This window comes from Varanus komodoensis, unplaced genomic scaffold (genome assembly GCF_004798865.1).
Source record: "Varanus komodoensis strain SLA01 unplaced genomic scaffold, ASM479886v1 scaffold4, whole genome shotgun sequence".
NCBI lineage: Eukaryota > Metazoa > Chordata > Lepidosauria > Squamata > Varanidae > Varanus > Varanus komodoensis.
In genome coordinates this window covers 46,761,840-46,781,900 of record NW_025335941.1, presented here as the reverse complement: position 1 = coordinate 46,781,900, position 20,061 = coordinate 46,761,840, and the positions used below count along the sequence as shown (strand labels likewise).

General features: G+C 42.9%; 1 protein-coding gene across 1 annotated transcript in view; it reads right to left on the bottom strand.

Annotated features, from left to right (window-relative positions):
• ATP8A2 (ATPase phospholipid transporting 8A2) overlaps positions 1 to 20,061 on the bottom strand; it is a 433,576-nt gene that overhangs the window by 201,325 nt on the left and 212,190 nt on the right. The window contains exons 27-28 of the mRNA XM_044441796.1: positions 9,732 to 9,915; positions 3,266 to 3,376 (exon numbers count right to left, since the gene is read on the bottom strand). Coding sequence (XP_044297731.1) covers positions 3,266 to 3,376; positions 9,732 to 9,915 — 295 coding nt within the window. The remainder of the gene's footprint in view (positions 1 to 3,265; positions 3,377 to 9,731; positions 9,916 to 20,061) is intronic.

Genomic DNA, 20,061 nt, shown 5'->3' with positions numbered 1-20,061 from the left:
TTCTTTATTAATTCTTTTTGACATGGAAAATATCAGCTGTGCTACTAAGTCAAAGTATTCTGCACAAGGCTTTGAACTTTTCACCGGCATCAACATCACCCCCTTTGATCTGGCTGTCTTTCTACTTCTCTAATCATGACACAAGAGAAATGTTCCAGTGTTCTTCTACACTTGCAATCAACTGTATTTTATGGTTCTTATGTCATCAGAGAAGCTTCGTATCAGCTCCAGAGAAATGTGTCTGTCCAACAGATGAGAAACAAATCTCTTGCTAAAAAAATGATAATAGAAGAATTTCATGAAGTCTCACATAATGGAATGCAAGAAAATAATTGTCATAGATAAAATGTCCAGGTCTGGGTTTACGAGGAGGCTAAATATACCAAAGAATGCTGTCCAAGCTCAACTGTGAGCCTTCTATGCATTGTGGCTTCGGAAAGGGAGAAGAAGCAAAGGAATGAGGAAATGTGTGCTTTATGGTGTTTGTCTCCACACTTCTCCAACCAAACTAGAATGCATGCATTTCCACCTCTGTCAAGGGCCATTTTGTCCCACACTACTACTGAAGAAGGATGCTATATAGCAGTGATAGAGAACCTCAGGTCCATGGGCCAAATGTGGCCCCACCGAGCGCCAAACCCGCCCTCCCTGGATTCCCCAGAAGGCTACATGCTCTTCTCCTGCACCACCTTTTCCCCGTGGTTGCCAAATGGCTCCCTACTTCTCTGCATTCCAATCTTTCCTATTCTGAACAGTCATTTCAACCTTTCCTATTCTGAAAGTTTGAAATGACCTTTGCTACTGCAGGAAAAAAAACATCAAGTTCAGATAGGCTGGTGTTTTGGTATGTTGTGGTTCTGGCCCCTGCCTTTCACCTTTTGCCTCACCCACCCCTGCGAGATTCTCCGAAATGGAATTTTATCCTAAGGCTGAAGGACATTCCCTGTCTCTGCAGCGTGGCATCCTTCCTCTGAGGCACTGTGGGATGAGATGGCTCCTACCCATGCAAAAGCAGTCAAAAACTGCTTAAAAGAAAGCAGGGAATAAAAAAGAAGATGCCTCTGACTGTTCTCCTGTCGCTGCCTTCTAAATATGTACCAGGTCAATGACTCAAGTGATATGTACCCATCACTAGTACCAGGCCAATGACTCAAGTTGCCAGCTCAAGCTGGTGCCACGATGCTGTGCATCATTGCTCTGTCATAAGAACACTGTAGCAATGAAAACAGTGAAAACTGACAAGTGGGCACGTCACTGAGGTTTCTCTTCTGTTTGCTGCAGAAAGCTTGCAGTCCTGAGCCATTAAAATCAGTGAGGATGTTGCTATTGATTTCCGAGGAATGCGGCGATTATTTCCAGGCTTCCCCTCCCAGGGGACCACATATTCCCCGTGGTGTTACTGGGGCTTCCAATGTAATCTGCAACACTGTATGTCCGAAACCATAATCAAGGTGGAACATTTTATGGGGATCCACACTGAGTAAACAGCCAGTATGAAATGCATAACTCAGATAAAACCAGAGCATAATATTATAACTTAAAAGGCATTGGAAATGTTGAAACATGTTGAAAAGATGCATTAACCACATAAAACAGCAATAATAGTAAAATAGTGATTACCACCAGTTGCCATTCTAGGGTAGGCATTCATAATTTTAGTGGCTTGAGAAATCTGTTGAAACATGACCCTGGAGATCCCAGGAGGAAGGGGCAGAGGGCACTGGGTCCTCCCCTCCCAGACATTTCCTCATTGTTTACTTAACCCCAGTTTGTTCTCTTTCTAAAAGTACCCCCCTGTAACACCTAAATCTGGCTATCCTCAAGCTTCACCAGTGAGAACAATCTACCCCTTTACTAAGAAGAACTGAAAAGACATGAATGACCTCAAGAATGGTATGCCTATGCAGCTCAGTTATACAAAGCTTGCTACAACTATTCATTAGCCAAGAAGAAACCACCCCTCAAAGTTTCCAGGGAAGTTAAGAGTAAAATGAGGGATGATTCACACAGGTCCAGGTGTAGGTAATCTTCAAGGTGGGGTGAGCCTCATGCATTATCATCCCCCTCTATTCATCCTGCTGCTTTTATGCTTGCATGGTTGTTTACCTTTGACTTGGTAAATCACCTAGAAATCTCCAAGTATATGGTATAGAGGAATGCATTAAATAAAAATAGCTTGTACTAAGGACTGGAGAGTGTGCATGGTAGTGCACAAACACCATCTTCAATGAGGGTAATAAATACTGCGGGAAAGACCAAGGCTTCATCCATGTTTGGCCATGTGGAAAACACTCAAGGGACCAGTGCTTGGTTAGAGTGGAGGTTAAGGCAGAATTCTGACTTTCAATCCAGGGTCAAGACAACTCTTTGATCATTGCAGCCCAATGCTGTGCATAAGGGCAATTAGGTTACAAAACAATACAGCTGTATTACTTAAGAAGCTCTGCTCTTTAATAACTGGGACCTGCTTCATTCATAGAGAGACAGAGATAGAAAGCAACTTCCCTAACCTGATGCCCTCCACAGCTACCCTGCAGTGACCCTGCTGGCTGGGCATGACGAGGCTTACAGGCTGGGGAAAGCTGATACAAAACCAACCCTGACATTCCCTGGGGGTATAAATGCCATCCCAGCGTGTATGGCTCCAAGTTTCTGGCAATATCGGAAGTGCATGGTCACTTGGCTGAGCCAAAGCAGAGCTGTGGCGATGCTGCAGGGGCAACACGGTGCCCTGGGCAGCCCTCCTGTGCCCTGCAGCTCCTGGCCTGACCAGAAGACTGTGGGAAGGACACATGCTGCTGAAGAGGAGTAAGGAGAGTGTGGCCCAGCAGATGCTCTTGGACTATAACTCCCATCATTCTGCACCATTGGCTATGCTGGGCTGAGACAGATGGGTATTTGGGTGCAACAACTGGAAATCCACACATTCTCCACTCCTGGCATAGGCACTTACACGGTTAAGATTAGGAGGGGGCCTTTTATAGGTGACCTCTCAACATAAATATTTGGCATTCCAAGTGCAAAGTCTGCATGGATTTTAACCTTGTCAGGAAAGTCTTGTTAGATTGGCAGGGCGTGGTTAAGATCCACTTGAGCCTCATGAGGATCTCCACGCACAGCCTACTGCATGGAGCGCCACCCACGGGTTCCCCTGTAAGCAGCCCAACTTGTACACCGTGGTGTATATGACGGATGCCACACCCGGTTCAATCACCATTTCCACTGACTGAAATCAAGAAATAAAACCGGAGTTCATTGTACCTACCTCAATAATATACAGCACCACATTCTTATAAAAGCAGTACAAGATACATTTTGTAACTCGGTTGTAGCTCCAAGCTCCATGGACAAGTAAGAGTTTCTCCAAGTAGGAAAACTAGAGAGAGAGAAATGGGCAATCATTAGCCCCTACCTCTTTACAAAGGAGGCAAATGCACCTGAGATCGGCCATTGTTACCTCACGTGCACTATGGACAGAGTGCATTTAGTGCAAATTAGTGACATTTCTGCTCACTGCATTGTGGATTTTTGCAGTCACCAAAGGGGACCATGCTCAGAAGGGGCAATCTGAAGCCTACCAATGGCTACTAGTTAATATGGGTATATATTACCTTAAGTAGTGGAGGCAGTATGCTCTGGACACAAGCTGCTGGGCTCCATGAGCAGAAGGGGGCTGTTGCACACAAGGCCTGAGCACGTCCTGTGGGTGAGCGGCCACTGTGTGAACAGAACGTTGGACGAGACCCAGCATGGCTCTTGCAAATCAAATTAGAAATGTTTCCCAGTATCCAGCACCACGCAGGTCTTAAGAAAGGGTGCTTGGAAAAAAGGCACATTCTGGCATGAGCTGCATGACAAGGACCCTCCCTTGTGGACAATCTGTGCACCATAGTTTTCCACCTACTTAAGCCTTCTAGGCTGTAATGGGTGCCATGGCAGCATGTAGTGCATCAGTTCAGAAGGTGAGGAGCCATAAGGATCACTGCTTTGGCTGACCCAAGTATTCAGTGGCAAAAACGGAGCTGGGGGACATTTCTCGCAGGTGAAAGCAGCAGTCTAAAGGCCCAGTATGTTGCAATCCCATGCATGTTTTCTCAAAAAGAAATTCTGTGCTGCTCAGGGGGTTGCTCCCAGGTGAGGGTACATAGCCGTCTTTCCCATCCTGGCCAATAGGTGAAGATCAATTGGTCAAGAAGGATGGGGCTCACAGTTCAAAACATCTGGAGAGGATCAAGTTGCAGAAGGATGGTCTACAGGATGGGAGTCCTAGTCAATATGGGCTATGGGAACTGCTCAGAGGACAGAGAAAGAGGGCAGCAATAAAAAAGAAAGAAACCGAAGGTGGGAGGAGAAAAGAAGAGAAAAGGAGAGAGAGAAAGAGAGAGAGAAGAGGAGGAGAAAGAAAAGAGACTTAAAATTGTAGGGAACTCTAATGAGATCTCCTGAGAGATGTTGTCTTACTAGAATAAATTAATACATTGAATTCTTGTGCCCCTGAGGAAGGTTTCCACTGAAATGCATTGGACAATTTACTATTTCATTCATGTGCCACATATGCTCATTATCATTTTGAAGCTTGCTTCTCTCGCGAGTGTGTGTGTGTGTGTGTGTGTGTGTGTGTGTGTGACAGACAGAGAGAGAGAGAGAGAGAGAGAGAGAGAGAGAGAGAGAGAGAGAGAGAATTGGTCACTGGGTTCATTTATTTCCAATGACCTCAGAGTGGAACAGAGGATCCTTTCCCCAATTTAATTCTCGCAGCACCCCTGCAATACAGTTTAGACTGTGTCCTCATGAGTTCTGAGGATCATGAAGGTTCTCAGCCCATCCAGTCAGCTTGATACTGAGAAGGGCATGACACCCAGTCTTCCCCAGTGCCAACCTAATACATTGTTCCGTATTCTCCAACCTGGTGCCCTCCAAATGTGCTGGCCTGCAACTCCCATCATTCCCAGTCATTGGCCATGCTGGGTGAGGGAAATGGTGCTTATACATCTTAAGGCTGAGGCAGGCAGCACCACTTTGACCATCAAGACATCTTTCCTCACTTGGAAACAAAATGATGGAACCGAAAGCCTTCCAAAGACTCAGGGCTCCTGCAGTGGACCTTGTAACATGTGGAAGTATTTGGCATTCGCACCAGAACAGAGTGAAGCCCAGGCCCAGGCGGATGTCAAGAGAATGTGGAAGCCCATGAGGAGGAGCAACTACCAAGCAAGTTTTTTCTATGTGCCCTCAGATGCAAGTGCAACTACATCCACCTCCAGCCAAGAAGAAAATCACACCAGGGTTTATACTTGGCCTGCTTCGCCTGTTTGTCTAGCTACACACACACTGACCATCTGTCAGTCTGTCTGTCCATCCTCTCACACAACCTTGCAATTGCTTACAGAAGCATGTGTGCACATGAGCGTGTTACATGGGATTCAGCCCCTGAAGGCCTGTGCCGCTCGTCACCTCGCAGGATCAATTGCCGGGCGGGCAGTGGGGCCGCAGGGTGGTGGCTGGCCAGGGCTTGCCTCAGGCATCCCAAAGATTGCCAGCGCTCATTATTTCAACGAAATGCAGGATGTGAAAAGCAGGGAAAGGAACACAATCTAGTCTTCTGGAAACATGAGACCAATATTCCAATATTAATAAGGATTTCTATTAACAATTGTATAATAAAAAGTGATCCTTGAGCATAATGGCTTCCTCTGATGGCAAGAAATCTGCATCCAATTTCTGAACTGCTTCATGAATTTTGGAGTCTCTGAAAATGAGTTGGTGTAGTGCATCATGCCTTCAGGACAAGAAAGGTATTCAAATGATGCGTTCTCTTTCTCTCCCTCTCTCTAATCCAAGGAAAACATTCTTTCTGGGACCAGGTCAAATTCCCTGGTATTGGTTTGTTCAATTCATAACCTCCCTAAGAGAGACTGCAGTCTCCTAAGACAGCCAAACATATTTAGGATTATTCCCTATATAGCCATAGGTGGTCCAAGACAAGGCTTTTATTGTGCGATTCTACTGCTTAAGTCACTGAATATTACAGGGTGTCCAGATGCGAAAGTGTATCATCTGCCATTCCATGTTTTCCCCTTGCTTCCTCCTCCTTTCTGCTTACCTTGGGGGAGAAGTTGAAGGACCACAAGGTGGAATACTTTATGATGCCTTTGTTTTTTTTTAATACTAGAAGTCTTCTGCCCTGCAACACACCCTTTCTGGCATCAGTGGATCTAAAGGACCATCGAATTTTAAAGAGAACTGCATTGTGGTGGGCTCATGCCTAGTTTTGCCTAGACCTTGACAAAGGAGTGAGAGACCCTCTTCCCAGCAGTTCCCTACACTACCAGGAGCGCTGAGAATCTTTCAGACCCAGAGATCCATCATGCAGGTTTGGACATTCCTGCACCCATTACCCTGGGTCCCTAGTTAGTTCCTAGACCACAAGTCCCCTAGGAACGGAGGAAAAATGGAGGAGATTTTCAGCCAAGCAGGAGCTTCCAGGCTATAGCCAAAGTGCCTGGTTAACCAAACATGGATCTATTCAGGGGAAGAGCAAGGGGAAAACTCATTTAAGCATCTGTCTGGATATACAAGCTGAATCACTGCTAAACCCAGCTCCATTGGAGCTACAAGCTCCAGTGCCATCTACTGTGAGCTGGGCAAAGCCTGAAAGAAGCAGCATTGTAACCAATCCTGTAGAAACTTTCCCTTGATCTGGAAGACCTTTGTAACATTAAGCCAGTAGCAAATGCTCCTTTCCCGGACACAGCTCTAGAATGGGTGGCTGACAACCAGCAATAAGCACTCTTGGATGAGACAGACAATCTGAATGCATTTCAGTCCAGGCTCAGCCCTGGTTTTGCCAGGGAAACAGTTTTAGTAACCCTGTATGATGACCTATGGCAGGACAGAGACAGGGGGAATGTGACCTTGTAGATATTCCTGCATGTCTTAGTGACTTTCAGTACCAACAACCTGGGTATCCTTCCAGGACAACTCTCTGTGTTAGGAATGGGGGTACTATGACTGCAGAGGTTCTACTCCAACTTGGAGGGCCATTTCCAGAGAGCATTGCTTGAGGAGTATTGCTCATCCCCTTGGAATTGCCAGCATGGAGTTCCTCAAGGGGCTGTTCTGTCCTCCATGCTATTTAACATCTCCATGGACTACAATGCCATCAATATGCTGATGACATGCAGCCTTGTTTTTTCCTTTTCACTGTTAGCAGGTGAGGCTGTGGATGTGCCAAACTGACCCAGGCTGCAATAATGCATTGAATGAGCTTCACTAAATAAAGCTCAAGACAGAGAAGACTGAGATGCTGTTGGTGGATGCTTCCTTTGGCTGGACTGAGGATGTTCAATCTGTTTGGATGGGGTTGCATGCCCCCTGAAGGAGCAGGTTCAAAGTTGTGGGGAGTGTTCTCCATCTTTGGCACTTGATTTTCAGGGGCATGGAGGGTCTTCTACATGCTTCGATTGGTGGGCCAGCAATGCCTTTATCTGGACAGGGATGGCCTGGTTTCAGTAATCTACACTCCTGGGGATTACTGCAATCTAAGTTGGATTACTGCAATGCAATGCACTTTTTGCGGGGCTGCCCTTGGCTACTGGTCAAAAGCTGCTTTTGGGCAAAATGATGTAGGCAGATTAATAGCTGGGATATCAGTAAGATATACTTGGACATCTGGAGCTTCAGGAGACTACACTTCCTGGGTGTTTTTGTAGTTTAACTGTTTTAGGTATTTCGTTTTCAAATGTTTGTATTTTGAAAAGATTTTGCTCACATTTTACTGTACTGTTTTAAGGAAGAGTTGTAAGCAGCCCATTGATCTTTGGCTATTTCATTTTTATTTCATTTGAAATTAAATAAGAAAACAAAACTTTTCACCATCTATAATTTAATATCTATAAGGTCTATAATTTTGAGGGCTCCTCTACCTTGTGCAGTTATCACGAAGGAGCATGATCTTTGCTTCACCTAGTGCGCACGCCTTTCCCTCTTCTAGATAAGTTAGACAGTCTCCCAGAATAAGTTCTGAAGTCCTATATTTATAGTTCAAATTGCACAGGCCCAGACTGTGCAGATTTTTATAAGGGCTAATGAATGACCTCTAGACCAATGAAGTATATCAGGCCTTTTCCACTGGCTGCACGTCCTTTGTTTAACCTCGTTTGTTTAATTTGGTGGTTTCCTAGCTTCTATGAAGTTTAACAACTCATTCTATAAGGCTGAATGGCCACCTGTAAAGCCTAGTTACTCTTATAGTAGCTTTAAGGTACAGTGTAATTTTTTTTGGAGGGGGGTCCCCTATCCTTATTGCTTTTGACCCCACACCATTGGGATTGTGGGGCCTCTGAAACTGAATTGTGTCTCAGATTTGCCACTCTAATCTAGTTCAACATCTTGTTAACTCTGTGGAAACAAATGACAATTTTCTCCATCTACCAACTGGTTGGAAATTTCCCAGCTTTTGCAGTTTCCCCCATTCCAAAAAGTTGAAATGTCTCTCTGAATGCTTCATTAGTGGCAGCAAGAACTTTAAGCTAAAATATTTAAATATTATTGGTGTTCTGGTCCTGTCCCATTTTGGCTTTGGCTCCTCAACCACTGGAATGAGCACCCCCCTCTCCCCCCGCACACACACACCAAGAGCTTCTTCAAAATAGAAGTTGGCTAATCAGGCTAAAATAGGTCCTGATCTGGCCCTGATTTGTTATGTCAGCTACGCCATGAATCTTCTGGTGAGGACAGGAAGATGGGGACATCTTTTCACTGAATTGGCACCTCTGGACAAGAGATTGGCGATGGCAAGAACTCCAGAATAGCTGCCCCACTCCCCCCTTGAACCTCTGCTTTCACTTCTGAACAACTGAAAGCATCCAGTTAGTCCATGAGAGGAGCAAAGACTCAGAACCATGGGATGCATTGGTAACAGTTGAAGAATTCTGAAGTGAGATATCTGCAGTGCATGTCACTACTACTGAGCATCTGCTTAAAAGATAAGAAGGGCTGCTTCTCTTTAGGAGATATAGTTGCTGCTTGCAGTGCTGACATAAGGCAAGATATGAAACCAACACGTTTAATATTAACTAGCAAAAATGGCTAAGCCTCCAGGATGATTGGTATGATAGTGATGTTTGAACGTGTTTTTCATTAAGGTCTCTGTTAAATTCTTTTTAATGGGATGATGAATTTTTAAATCTTAAAGAAAAATTTAGTAAAAAGCCGGAGAACCAAGAATTAGAACTGATAAAATAAGTTATTGCTTTGATCCTCTGATCACCCTTTCCTGATGCATATGAGTTGTATCTTAGGAACTGGAATAGAAATCACAAACTATCCTTCGTATCTTTCTGCTGAAGTCATTGAAATAAAAATGGGAAGGGCCACTTACTCCATCCAAATAGATTTCACCAACAGGTGCTGCAAGTTGACAGCAAGAGAAATGATCATTAATGCAGTTATGACAGATGCAGTGAGTAACTCTTTTCTCAATAATTGGAGTCTGAAGTACGGTGGCAAGTAAAGAGAAACATGAACCTCCAAGAGAAGATGGCGCATGGCCCAGCATGATGGAAGGGATCCCAAGCACTTAGGAGTATCTGTTTTAAGACAGCAGCCTTAAAGGAAAGTGAGAAGGAATCGGCTTGGCCTCAGGATCGGCAATGAGGTGCTGATACTACCCGTGCAGCCAACAGCTCTTTCAGCAGGATATGGCAGATGGTCTTTGGCAGGACTCTAACCTGTGCTATGGCGTAATCAGAGGAGTTGGTTGCCTGCATGCCTTCATTGCCGCTGATCCCCACTCCAACGTGAGCTGTCTGGATCATTCCCACATCATTGGCACCGTCCCCAATGGCCAGGGTGATGGCATTCACATGCTTCTTGACCATGTCTACTATTTCAGACTTCTGCAGGGGAGACACCCTGGGAAGAAGAAGCGATGAAAAAATGTCGGTCATTTTCCCACATGTTAAACTATGTATGACTTGCAAAAAGGACAGCTGTAATCTAGATTTAGACACATAAAAAGGGCAGTTACTGGAAAGTTTCCTAATCCAACACTTCAGGCTTTAGAATGCATGCCAAATCATCCCTTCTGTCCAACGGACGCACATGAATGCACACACTGCTAGAAAGAGAATATTGTGCTATTCCTTCCTTCGAAGTAAACCGTAGAAGCAAACAGTGCTCAGTAGATATTAAGACCTTTGGAACCATTTCAGATGTGTGTGTTTGTGTGTCTGCATATACACACATGTGCACAGATGGACAAAAAATATAATGCTCATCAGAATTACCAGACTGAAATCTTTTGGTATCTGAAGGCCAGTTTTAATGCTCAGAGTATATGACAATGCTAAAGCTTCCGCAGTTGCCACAGTGAAGGTTCTCAAGCCATAAGATAGTTTAGATTTCACTGTATATTATTCATTCCAGAGGTTCTCAACCAGTGGGATGCATATCCCACCAGTGGGATACAAAAGCTATATAGGTGAGATGTGAGGTTCAAACTACAATTAATTGTATATATGTGTGCATATGGTCTGGGGTTATGTGTGAGTAAAGTCTGGTCTGTGTGTGTATAGTCTGGGGTTGTTTGCATGCATGTGTCTGTCCTGGTCTTAGATTTGTGTGTAGAATTTGGGTTTGAGTGTGTGTGTGTATGTGTGGGGCCTGGTCTGGCATTTGTGCATGTGTGTTCCTAAGGATACTCTTCTGCGTGGCTCTGAGAAATATGAGGCCCCATTTAAATCATTATAATTGTTGTTGTTATGTGTGAGTGTGTGTGTGTTGTTTTAGGTGTTGCACATGTAAGGAAGAAAAAGTCTGTGTGGTTTGCAAAGGGTTTCTGCAAGCTTACCAAGGGATCTACTCAGCATTATCATTATAACATGTCAAGGGATGCTCATGCTTATCCTTGGGCAATCTATTCCTTACTTCTTGCAAGATATCATAATCTGGAATTTTGTATTGTGCTGCTTCTTGGTTGGCCTTCTCCAGCAGATTCCTTACGGATGTACAAAGGCGTGGATTTTTGGATGTTTTCAAAACTTGTTTCTTTGTTCCACAGACTGCGTCTCTGTGTGGCTCTAAAAATACCACACCTTATTTTAATAATCATCATCATTGTTATTATTTCTATGTGGTGTCTTTTTTCCCACCCATCATTTTAGAGTCTTCTGATTCTCTGTAAAATGGGAACAGTTGCTCAGTCCACAGAGCACTTTTGTGTGGCTGTGTGATTTCATCATCCCTATTACATGTTTTCTTCTCTTTCTTTCTTTTTCTATGATATGGGTGACTGCCTGTTGAGGATTCTAAGACTGCTCTGCCTCTCAGGACCCTCTTGGCTCCACCTTTGCTGATCTGTCCTCTGCCCCATCACTGGCCGTGAGTGTCTCCTGCTGTTGACCCTACACATCAAAGATCATCCAATTGTGATCTTTTGCATGCCATTAGTAAACTTTTTAACTACTAATGTAATTACGTTTGCTTGTGTTTCAGTCATAGAAGTAACATTATTCTTGACAACACTACTTTTTATTATCTTTGTGTTTATAGTTTCTGTAGCAGCAAAATTTATACTCACCAATACCTTTACAATTTTAACTACTAATGAAATGATTATGTTTATTTGTGTTCTAAAGCCTTAGCAATGTCATTTACTCCAATTGATTTACTGCCACTGCAATTTTGTATGTCCTTAAAACCTATGATAAACAATACACATAACAGGATGTTTATACAAATTCTTGCAAAGAAGAGTATTGCAATTGCAATACATATACAGTACATGCAATTCTTAAAAACAATGGGATTTTTGTGTCTGTCTGTGGAACCCAGCTTTGCTTGATAGAGGGATGAGTAAGATATAAGACTGGAAAGGTAGAGAACCACTGCTATGTTCTATTCAAACTTCCTGGAAGGCTTTAGGGAATTATTGCCCAGTTACTAAAATGTATGACAATAGATGCTTCTGCTGTACAACCCACATGAGGGTGCCATGTTGAAAATCAAAAGAAGTATCCTTTTAACAGATTTTAAAGGGAGACGTTTCTTGAAGCATAGTTCTTACCTTGATACAAGAACCAGGACCAAGTTGGAAGGGTGCTGTTCATGTGCGTACATAGAGGAATGGCTGCCCTTCCTGCTGCTCTGTTACCTCTCCCTCTACCAAAGCAACAGAACAATACCCAAAAAGGTATTGTTCTATTGTCAAGTGCTGTTAAGAACATCTATAGAAATAGCATTAAACTCTCTGTACAATGCAGTGCTTAAACCAGGCCTTAAATCCGAGGTACAGCCAGGGCCAGGGCTGGCATCAACAGGAAGCTTGAATGGCCACCTGCCAAAGTTCTACCAGAGGCTGGAAAGCGCCCGCAGTCCCTCCTCCTCACTACCCCCCACTTGCAGTTTCACTCGTCTTTGGCTCAAATTACAGTGGCGGCGGTGAAAGGGAGAAGCAGGAAACATCGCTACCTACACTGACTCTCTGCTTGCCAACCAAGCAAGTAGTAGCAATCATAAGAGAGGATACTGGGCAATAGCAGCTGTTGACACTGGCAATGCGATGCTTTCTTGTTCAAGGGGCTGCAAAGCCTGGAGTCAGAACTAGACCCAGCACATGCTTTGCATGTAGAAGATCTTGGGACTTCTGGGAGCAAGACCACTGCCAGTCATCAGAACAGTTATAACAATAAGTGAACTGGCCTAATGGTACCCATTCTGGTTGGGTAGGATGGGAACTGTAGTCCAATAGCTCTGGAGGGCACTGGTTTGGGGAAGGCTGTCTTAAAGTTCTGAATCTGCATGTTTTCCTCATTAGCAAGGTGCAGTTTCCCAAAGTACTCTGGATGTACATTTAATTATTTGGGGAGTTCTATCATCAATCATCATGAGCTGACTTTCATCTTTGGAAAGGTTTTTATACAGAAGTCAAGGCTAGAGGTTGCAGAGCACAGGCTAGGCACTGCAAAGATCCATTTAATCTTGGTATCTTTGCACACGGAATTCTCATTGGGCAGGTTATTAAACCCTCATTCTAAAAGCCTGAAAAATAATTTGACCCAACCTTACTGCAAAACAAAAACAAATTATATCCCTTGTTACGAATAATCATACTGAAATGTCAATTTATCATTCAGAATAAGGCAACGCTGAAGCTCATTAATGTTAAATTCTAATGTTATGTGTTCTGATGACTTAAAATACTGCCAAAAATATGGTCTAGCTTCATCCCTCATTGCAACCCATAAAGTAAAAACTCCAGACAGTTGGAGCCAAAACAGGGGCTTTGCATATACTGAGCGAAACCATTATGTGCCTAAGGTGTTATTTATATCTGCCAAGCCAACTACCTTTTACCTACATCAGCAGTAGTCATTATTTCATAATAAAACAAATTCTTTGTTGCACCTTTTTGATAACCTAAAGCAAATTTCATATGTTTAAGAAATTAGTAAGCAATCTTATTCATGTTCATATTTTAGTATCTTCAATCCATGTGTATGGGGAGGGGAGAAATGCTAAAGAATCAGTATGTGTATGGGAGGGGGGGAAATGCTGAAGGATCAGTTTATTAAAAGAACCATTTTAACAGGAGTGAGCAATTTGTTTCCCACTGAGTTTTGCCATCATGCATTCAAAGTTATCTCTGTAGCCATGAGTTCTGAAAAGTTACAGGGCTGGGAATTAATGTGAACTAGAGCCTGCAGGCTGAAGAAACTAGTATTGGCAGCCATGTAAAGCCGACAGGTGACAAGCTATCCATATCTGGGTGAAAATGAAAACAAACTGGATTATTATTTTGGCTATTAAGCCCAGGGCTCAAATCTGTTTGCACAAAACTGAGCATGGGGTTTGGGGAGACTGGAAAGCATTGTTATTTCCCAGCAGGCTACAAGCACACATTCTCCCAACTAGGATTAAAGTTTAGTGAGGAAGTTACTTTTCGGAACAAAGGTGGCTGTGAACGCCGTCCTTGCAGTTCCTTCTCAGGAAACATCAAATTTCATGCAACTGGTAAGAGGCCCTAGTTCAAGAGCACAGCTCATGCTATTTGCCTGCCGAAAGGGGCCATGTTCAATATCTGGCACTGCCAATTAAAAGGATCAGGCACAGGGGGCACACGATGGAGAAAGAAAGTTGTGGGGGCACCCTGTTTCTGCCTGAGGCTGCAGAGAGCCTCTGCCAGTCAGAAGAGAAAACACTAGGCTGGTTGGACAAATGGTATGACCTGATAAACGAGAACTTCCTATGCTCTGTATGCCTAGGTCAAGTTTATTTACACTGAGCTCACAATTACAAGAAACTCCAATGGATATGCTAGATCCTCTGCAAAGACAGGGAGAGAGCAGCAAAACATCATTTTCATCATATTTATGGGTTATATTCAGACAGGAACTTGAAGGTCTTTGGTTGCAGGTAACATATCTGAATGAATGAAGTAGTAACAGATTTTATTTTCTTGGGCTCCAAGATCACCACAGATGGTGACTGCAGCCAAGAAATTAGAAGATGCTTGCTCCTTGGGAGGAAAGCAATGGCAAATCTAGGCAGCATACTAAAAATCAGACAAAAGTTTTTATAGTCAAAACTATGGTTTTCCCAGTTGTAATGTACGGCTGTGAGAGCTGGACCATAAGGATGGCTGAGTGCCGAAGAACTGATGCTTTTGAATTGTGGTGTTGGAGGAGACTCCTGCGAGTCCCTTGGACTGTAAAGAAATCAAATAAGTCACGCTCTGGAGTAGGACAGATCCCACTCTTTGTATATGCAGAGGACTCTGAAAGGAAGAGGTACATCTCAGCAAGAAGACAAAATGGCTCAACTGGAAGAAAGATGCAGGAGCAAGACTGTACATCTTTTCTGTGCCAGACATCCTGGTGGGGGCCAGATGGATGACTACTCAAAATTCATTTACTTAATGATAAATAATAAATAAATGGGGAACTGACTTTGCTTGTTCTGCAAGGAGCAGGTTAGGGATAAGCCAAGTACACATGACAAGAGGCTCCACTCTATACCCCATCCAAACATTTTGTGAACTTCACACTGTACTTAGTGGGAAAACCGGACCATTCAGTGTCAGAATATCAATGAAGGACACAGCACATGCTTAGTTTGGTTTACCTGAGCTGTGGTAGTTCCTCACCCTTTCTCATCTGAAGAAGCATTGGGAAATGAAATGGAAAGCCCAAGTGTTTTCAGCTAAATTCACCAACCGTTCCTCTCTTCACATGTAAGCACACCTGTGAGAAAACATCTTTTTTTCCCTCCCCGGGTAATTTTGATTTTTTCCCCTCAGGTTTTTTCCTCAAGCCTTCACAGTCTCAGAGTGAGAAGTTCTAGGGCACCTCACTAGGTTTGATTCCATTTGGAGGTTTATTTGCATTTTTATTTGTATTTATTTACAAATACGCAGGTTGAACATGGCTGAACTCAAAAGACTAAAAAAAAAAAAAAAGTACAACACTGCTTCTACATGTTAATTTATAAAAGATTTATGCCCCCAACAAAGGCTCCCTGAAGCAGTTTAGAAATCAAAACAAAAGCATAAAGAGAAACAAAACAATCAAATGACAAACACTGACACGAAAAGGAGCAGGGACACAGCTGGCACCCACACTCAGAGCTCTCCATTTTTTTCTCATTTGCTCTCAAAACTGCGGTCTGTCTTTCGTCTCCTCACAGATACCTAGCTGACCTCATCCCTAGGGCATTCCTTTGCTTAAATGGCACTCATCCTGCCTGCCTGAGACTGATGCTCTTCAGATGTTTTGGACGACAATTTTGTCAAGCCCAGCTAGCATGGGCGAACCAGGTTGTAGAAGGCTGCTTTAACTAACTCCTTGGCACTGAGAACACTTATCTATGCTTTTCCTAAGAAAGGAGACATGTGCCCACCTTACCAGGGCCATGAAGACAGTGCTTCTGGTTCTACCAAACCACTCCTCTACAACACAGCTGAAAAGCATGATATGGCTCAAAGGCATACTCCTCAATGGTTACTCATCAAATGCAAGGGGATTATCAAGTGGGGTACTTGATAACCTGGACTCTTCAACATGTGATTAATGACCTGGAGGAAGAGTTGGGCAAAGTACTTCGCATATTTACACTTAACATTGGATGGGTTAGATAATGCCTTAAGCACTAGAAAAAACATTCAGAATATTTTTGATAGGTTAGAAGATCAGGCAGAAAATATCAGAAATAAATTTGAAAGAGACAAGGCAAAGCTCTTCATTTAGGAAAGATAAATCGAATACACAGAGATACTTGGCTTGACTAAAAAGCATATGTGAAAAGCATATTGGAATTGTAATAAATTGTAAGCTGAATATGAGATAGCTACAAAAAAAGTAAATGTAATATTACACTGCATTGATAGACATATACTTTCTAAATCACAGGAAGTAACAGATCTACTCTACTCTGTGCTGGTCAGACCTCACCACAACTACTGTGTACAATCTAAAATTATATGTTAAGGATTCAGATGAAGTGGAATGAGTCAGAGAAGGGTAACACAGACAGCTGGGACTAGAAATTATGCCCTATGAGGAAAGACTGAAGGAACTGGATGTGAAAAGATTGAGCAGGGCTATGACAGAGTTTTTCAAGAACATAAAAAATTGTTACAAAAAAGAGGGCTGCATCCTGTTCTCTATCATCCAAAACTATAAGATAGAAAACACTGGGATTAAGTTACTTGAGGGCAGAATTCAGTTGGACATTGGGGGAAAAATTCCTTAGTCAGTAGCAGTCAGACAATGGAACCAACTTTCTAGAGAGGCAGGAAGTTCTTCAAGCAGAGACTGGACAGCCATCAGTCAGGAATGTTTTAACCTCTGTTCCTACACTGAGCAGGGAGTCGGACTCAGTGCCCCTTTCCAACTCAATTAACTTCAAAATCATCATCTTATTTGCATTTTGCAAGTGGTCTCCAATGAAAAATGTGTACACAGATGCATTTAGTATAAAAATAATATTCAAACATGCTTTTTATTAGATCATGCATAAGAAAATCTATTAGAAGAAATCTATTAGAAGAAATGTGCACTAAAATAGTTATGAATATGTATATATTAAAGTTCAGACAATCCAAACCTAAGACTAGAAACATTTGCAAAGTTTGAGATTAACACAATTGAAGAATGGAAAATGAAAAGCAGAGAGAAACCAAAATAGGTAGATTTATCCTTCTCTATTTAATCTTACCAAACATTTTTTCCTGCTAATGATGGAACTAGCTGAATAAAGAATTCAAATTACATGTATAAATGTAACTTTGCCAAGTTCCATTAATGTCTTGATGTTGTCTGGAACAATTCTGCTGCTGAAGCCAAGCTGACCTGGCTCTTTAAGCTGTCTGGATGGGAAATTGCCAGGAACCATATACAACTTACTCTGATCTCCTTGGAGGCAGGGCAGGACAAGAGTGTTAACAATGTCCAGCATTCATTATTCAGCCAGATTTTACGGTAACAGGCAAACTCTACTGCAAGAAAGTTATGTCTGGGATATCAGAGGTCAGCATCTGGATTGTGAGTCAAGATTCAGCACTTCGAAGCCAGCTCTCGGGGGACCTAAGGATGAGGGGAGGCCCTATTCTGCCCTCAACAGAAAGGGATGAGCATGTTATTTCTAAGCAGAGAAGTGCCTTAACACCTGACCATTTGGTATAGAAGCTGACATGACATTTTCTGGCAGATATGCCAAATGCAATCGAGGATTTCAAGGGCTGCTGGTTAGACATGGCCATAGATGTGTGAGAATACACAAACTCTCAAGATACTTCCTAATATTCACCTGTCATCCAAGTTATTGTGCCGACATGCACAACTTGGCACCTTTGGCTTTGTCCATTCACTTCTTTGCATCAAACAGAGAAGGAAACAATGGAATGAATCCATGCCCTGTGTGATTTATGTGCTGTTTCCTTCTTCACTGAAATCTTATTACAGTATGTTTTCCCTCCTGCCGTGTAATCTTTAAGAGGACTCTTGTGAACTGGGGAAGGTGAGAGGGGAAGCTGTACTTTAAACAGATGCTACTATTATATCCTCTCGTTTCAATGTTGAAATGGGGATTAAAATAACATTTTAAATACCTTAATGTCTTTAACACAAAACATGTTAATTTGATACCCTACTTCCTTAAAAGCTTTTGTGATGGTATCTAAGGTCCTCTCTGAGCCTTCCTTCCTTGAAGTTAGAGTACATTCTATGCAGTTTTATTGCAAAATATGCTAGTCTTTCAAAATACTCTGCCTGATCTCATCTACTCTGAAGGTAGGATAGGAAACAGCCCATCAAGAAAGCTGATATCTGAACAGTTTTTAGGAGCTTGCACAGTTCCCAGGAGAAGCACACAGAATGAACAAATATATCAATGAAAATAATGTTGAGAAAAACTGTCAAGCAGTGGTACTAGAACTTACATTAATTTTACACCTTTCTAACGAGTCAAGGATGCCTACTTCACGCTGCACAGTTTCAACAAGTCTGATCTAAATGTGTGATTTGCCTCATTAAAACTTACTCCACTTAGATGACATCAAGTGCTCTGAAAGAGCCGGAAAGTAGGTTGTGCCACAACCTTCTTGCAAATGCACAACCAAATGCAAAATGGCTGCCCCTCCTGCCATGCTCACCACGTCCAGAACAACACTAACTATGGGGCACAGTGGAAAGTACAAACGGTGGCCCGGCTGACAAGACATTTGCCGCTAGCTATTTATTTATTTATTTAAAAAAATTTGTAGGCCATCCATCGCTATCATCTCTGGACGGCTTACATTATTTCAAATCCTAAATAAAATAAATTAACTATTCCACAACTGAGCATAAAACTAACCTATTTAAAATAAATTAAATAAATCTAATACAATTAAAAATTACTTTATGTTAAAATATTGGTCAAATAAAAAGGTCTTGACCTGGCACCGAAAAGCATATAATGCTGGTGCCAGACGGAGCTCTCTAGGGAGCGCATTCCATAGTCGGTGCATCACTGCAGAGAAAGCTCTCCTCCGAGTACTCTGTTTCCTGACCTCTTTCAAAGAGGGTTCCCAGAGGAGGGCCTTCTGTAGTGCCAGTCTAAAGGGGCGGGAGGGCATATAGGGAAAAAAGCAGTCTTTTAGGTATCCTAGTCCCAAGCCATTTAGGGCTTTATAGGTAATAACCAGCACTTTGAATTGAGCCCTGACTTCAATGGGAAGTCAATGGAGCTGATAGAGGACTGGAGTTATGCGAATATAACGACCAGTCCCTGACAGCATCCTGGCAGCTCTATTTTGCACCATCTGAAGTATCCGGACCATCTTCAAGGGCAGCCCCACATAGAGCGCATTACAGAAGTCCAAATGGGAGGTAACCAGTGCATGTGTCACTGTTGCCAGGCAGTTCTCCAGGTAAGGACGCAGCTGATGGATCAGCCGGAGCTGAAGGAAAGCGCTCCTCGCCACTGCCGTCACCTGGGCTTCCAGGGACAGCTCCAGGTCAAGAAGCACTCCTAAGCTGCAGACCCTGTCCTTTAGAGGGAGTGCAACCTTGTCCAGAGCAGGGCCCTAGTCACTTTCCGGGAAACTCAGATCACCTCCCAACAGGACCTCCATCTTATCTGGATTGAGCAGTGCAGACAAACACAAGACCTTGAGGAGCAAAGCCAGCTGTGCTACAACTACTGCTAATGGAGAGTCCTCCTTCAGGGCATCTGTCAGAGAAAGTGACCTCCCGCTGTTGAACACCCCCCCAACACCCCATCATTTCTCTGCTCAAAACAGAATGGAGAATTTTATGAGGCCATTTACCCACAGCTATAATTGTTACTGTTTCAAAATTCTTCTTACAGACTTGCACTAAGCATCTCTTCCTGCAACTGAAAACCGTTTCCTTGTCCTATAATCAGGGACCAGAGTCATAATTAATTTTTATCTTCTCTACAGAAGCCCTAAATAAATACTAAAACTGGAGGTAATAAAAATAATTGTTTGGTTTCCTCCACAGCTATATAAAGGCTTCCAGCTAACAAGCAGATGCACTTCATGGCTGACGTTCTTTTCTT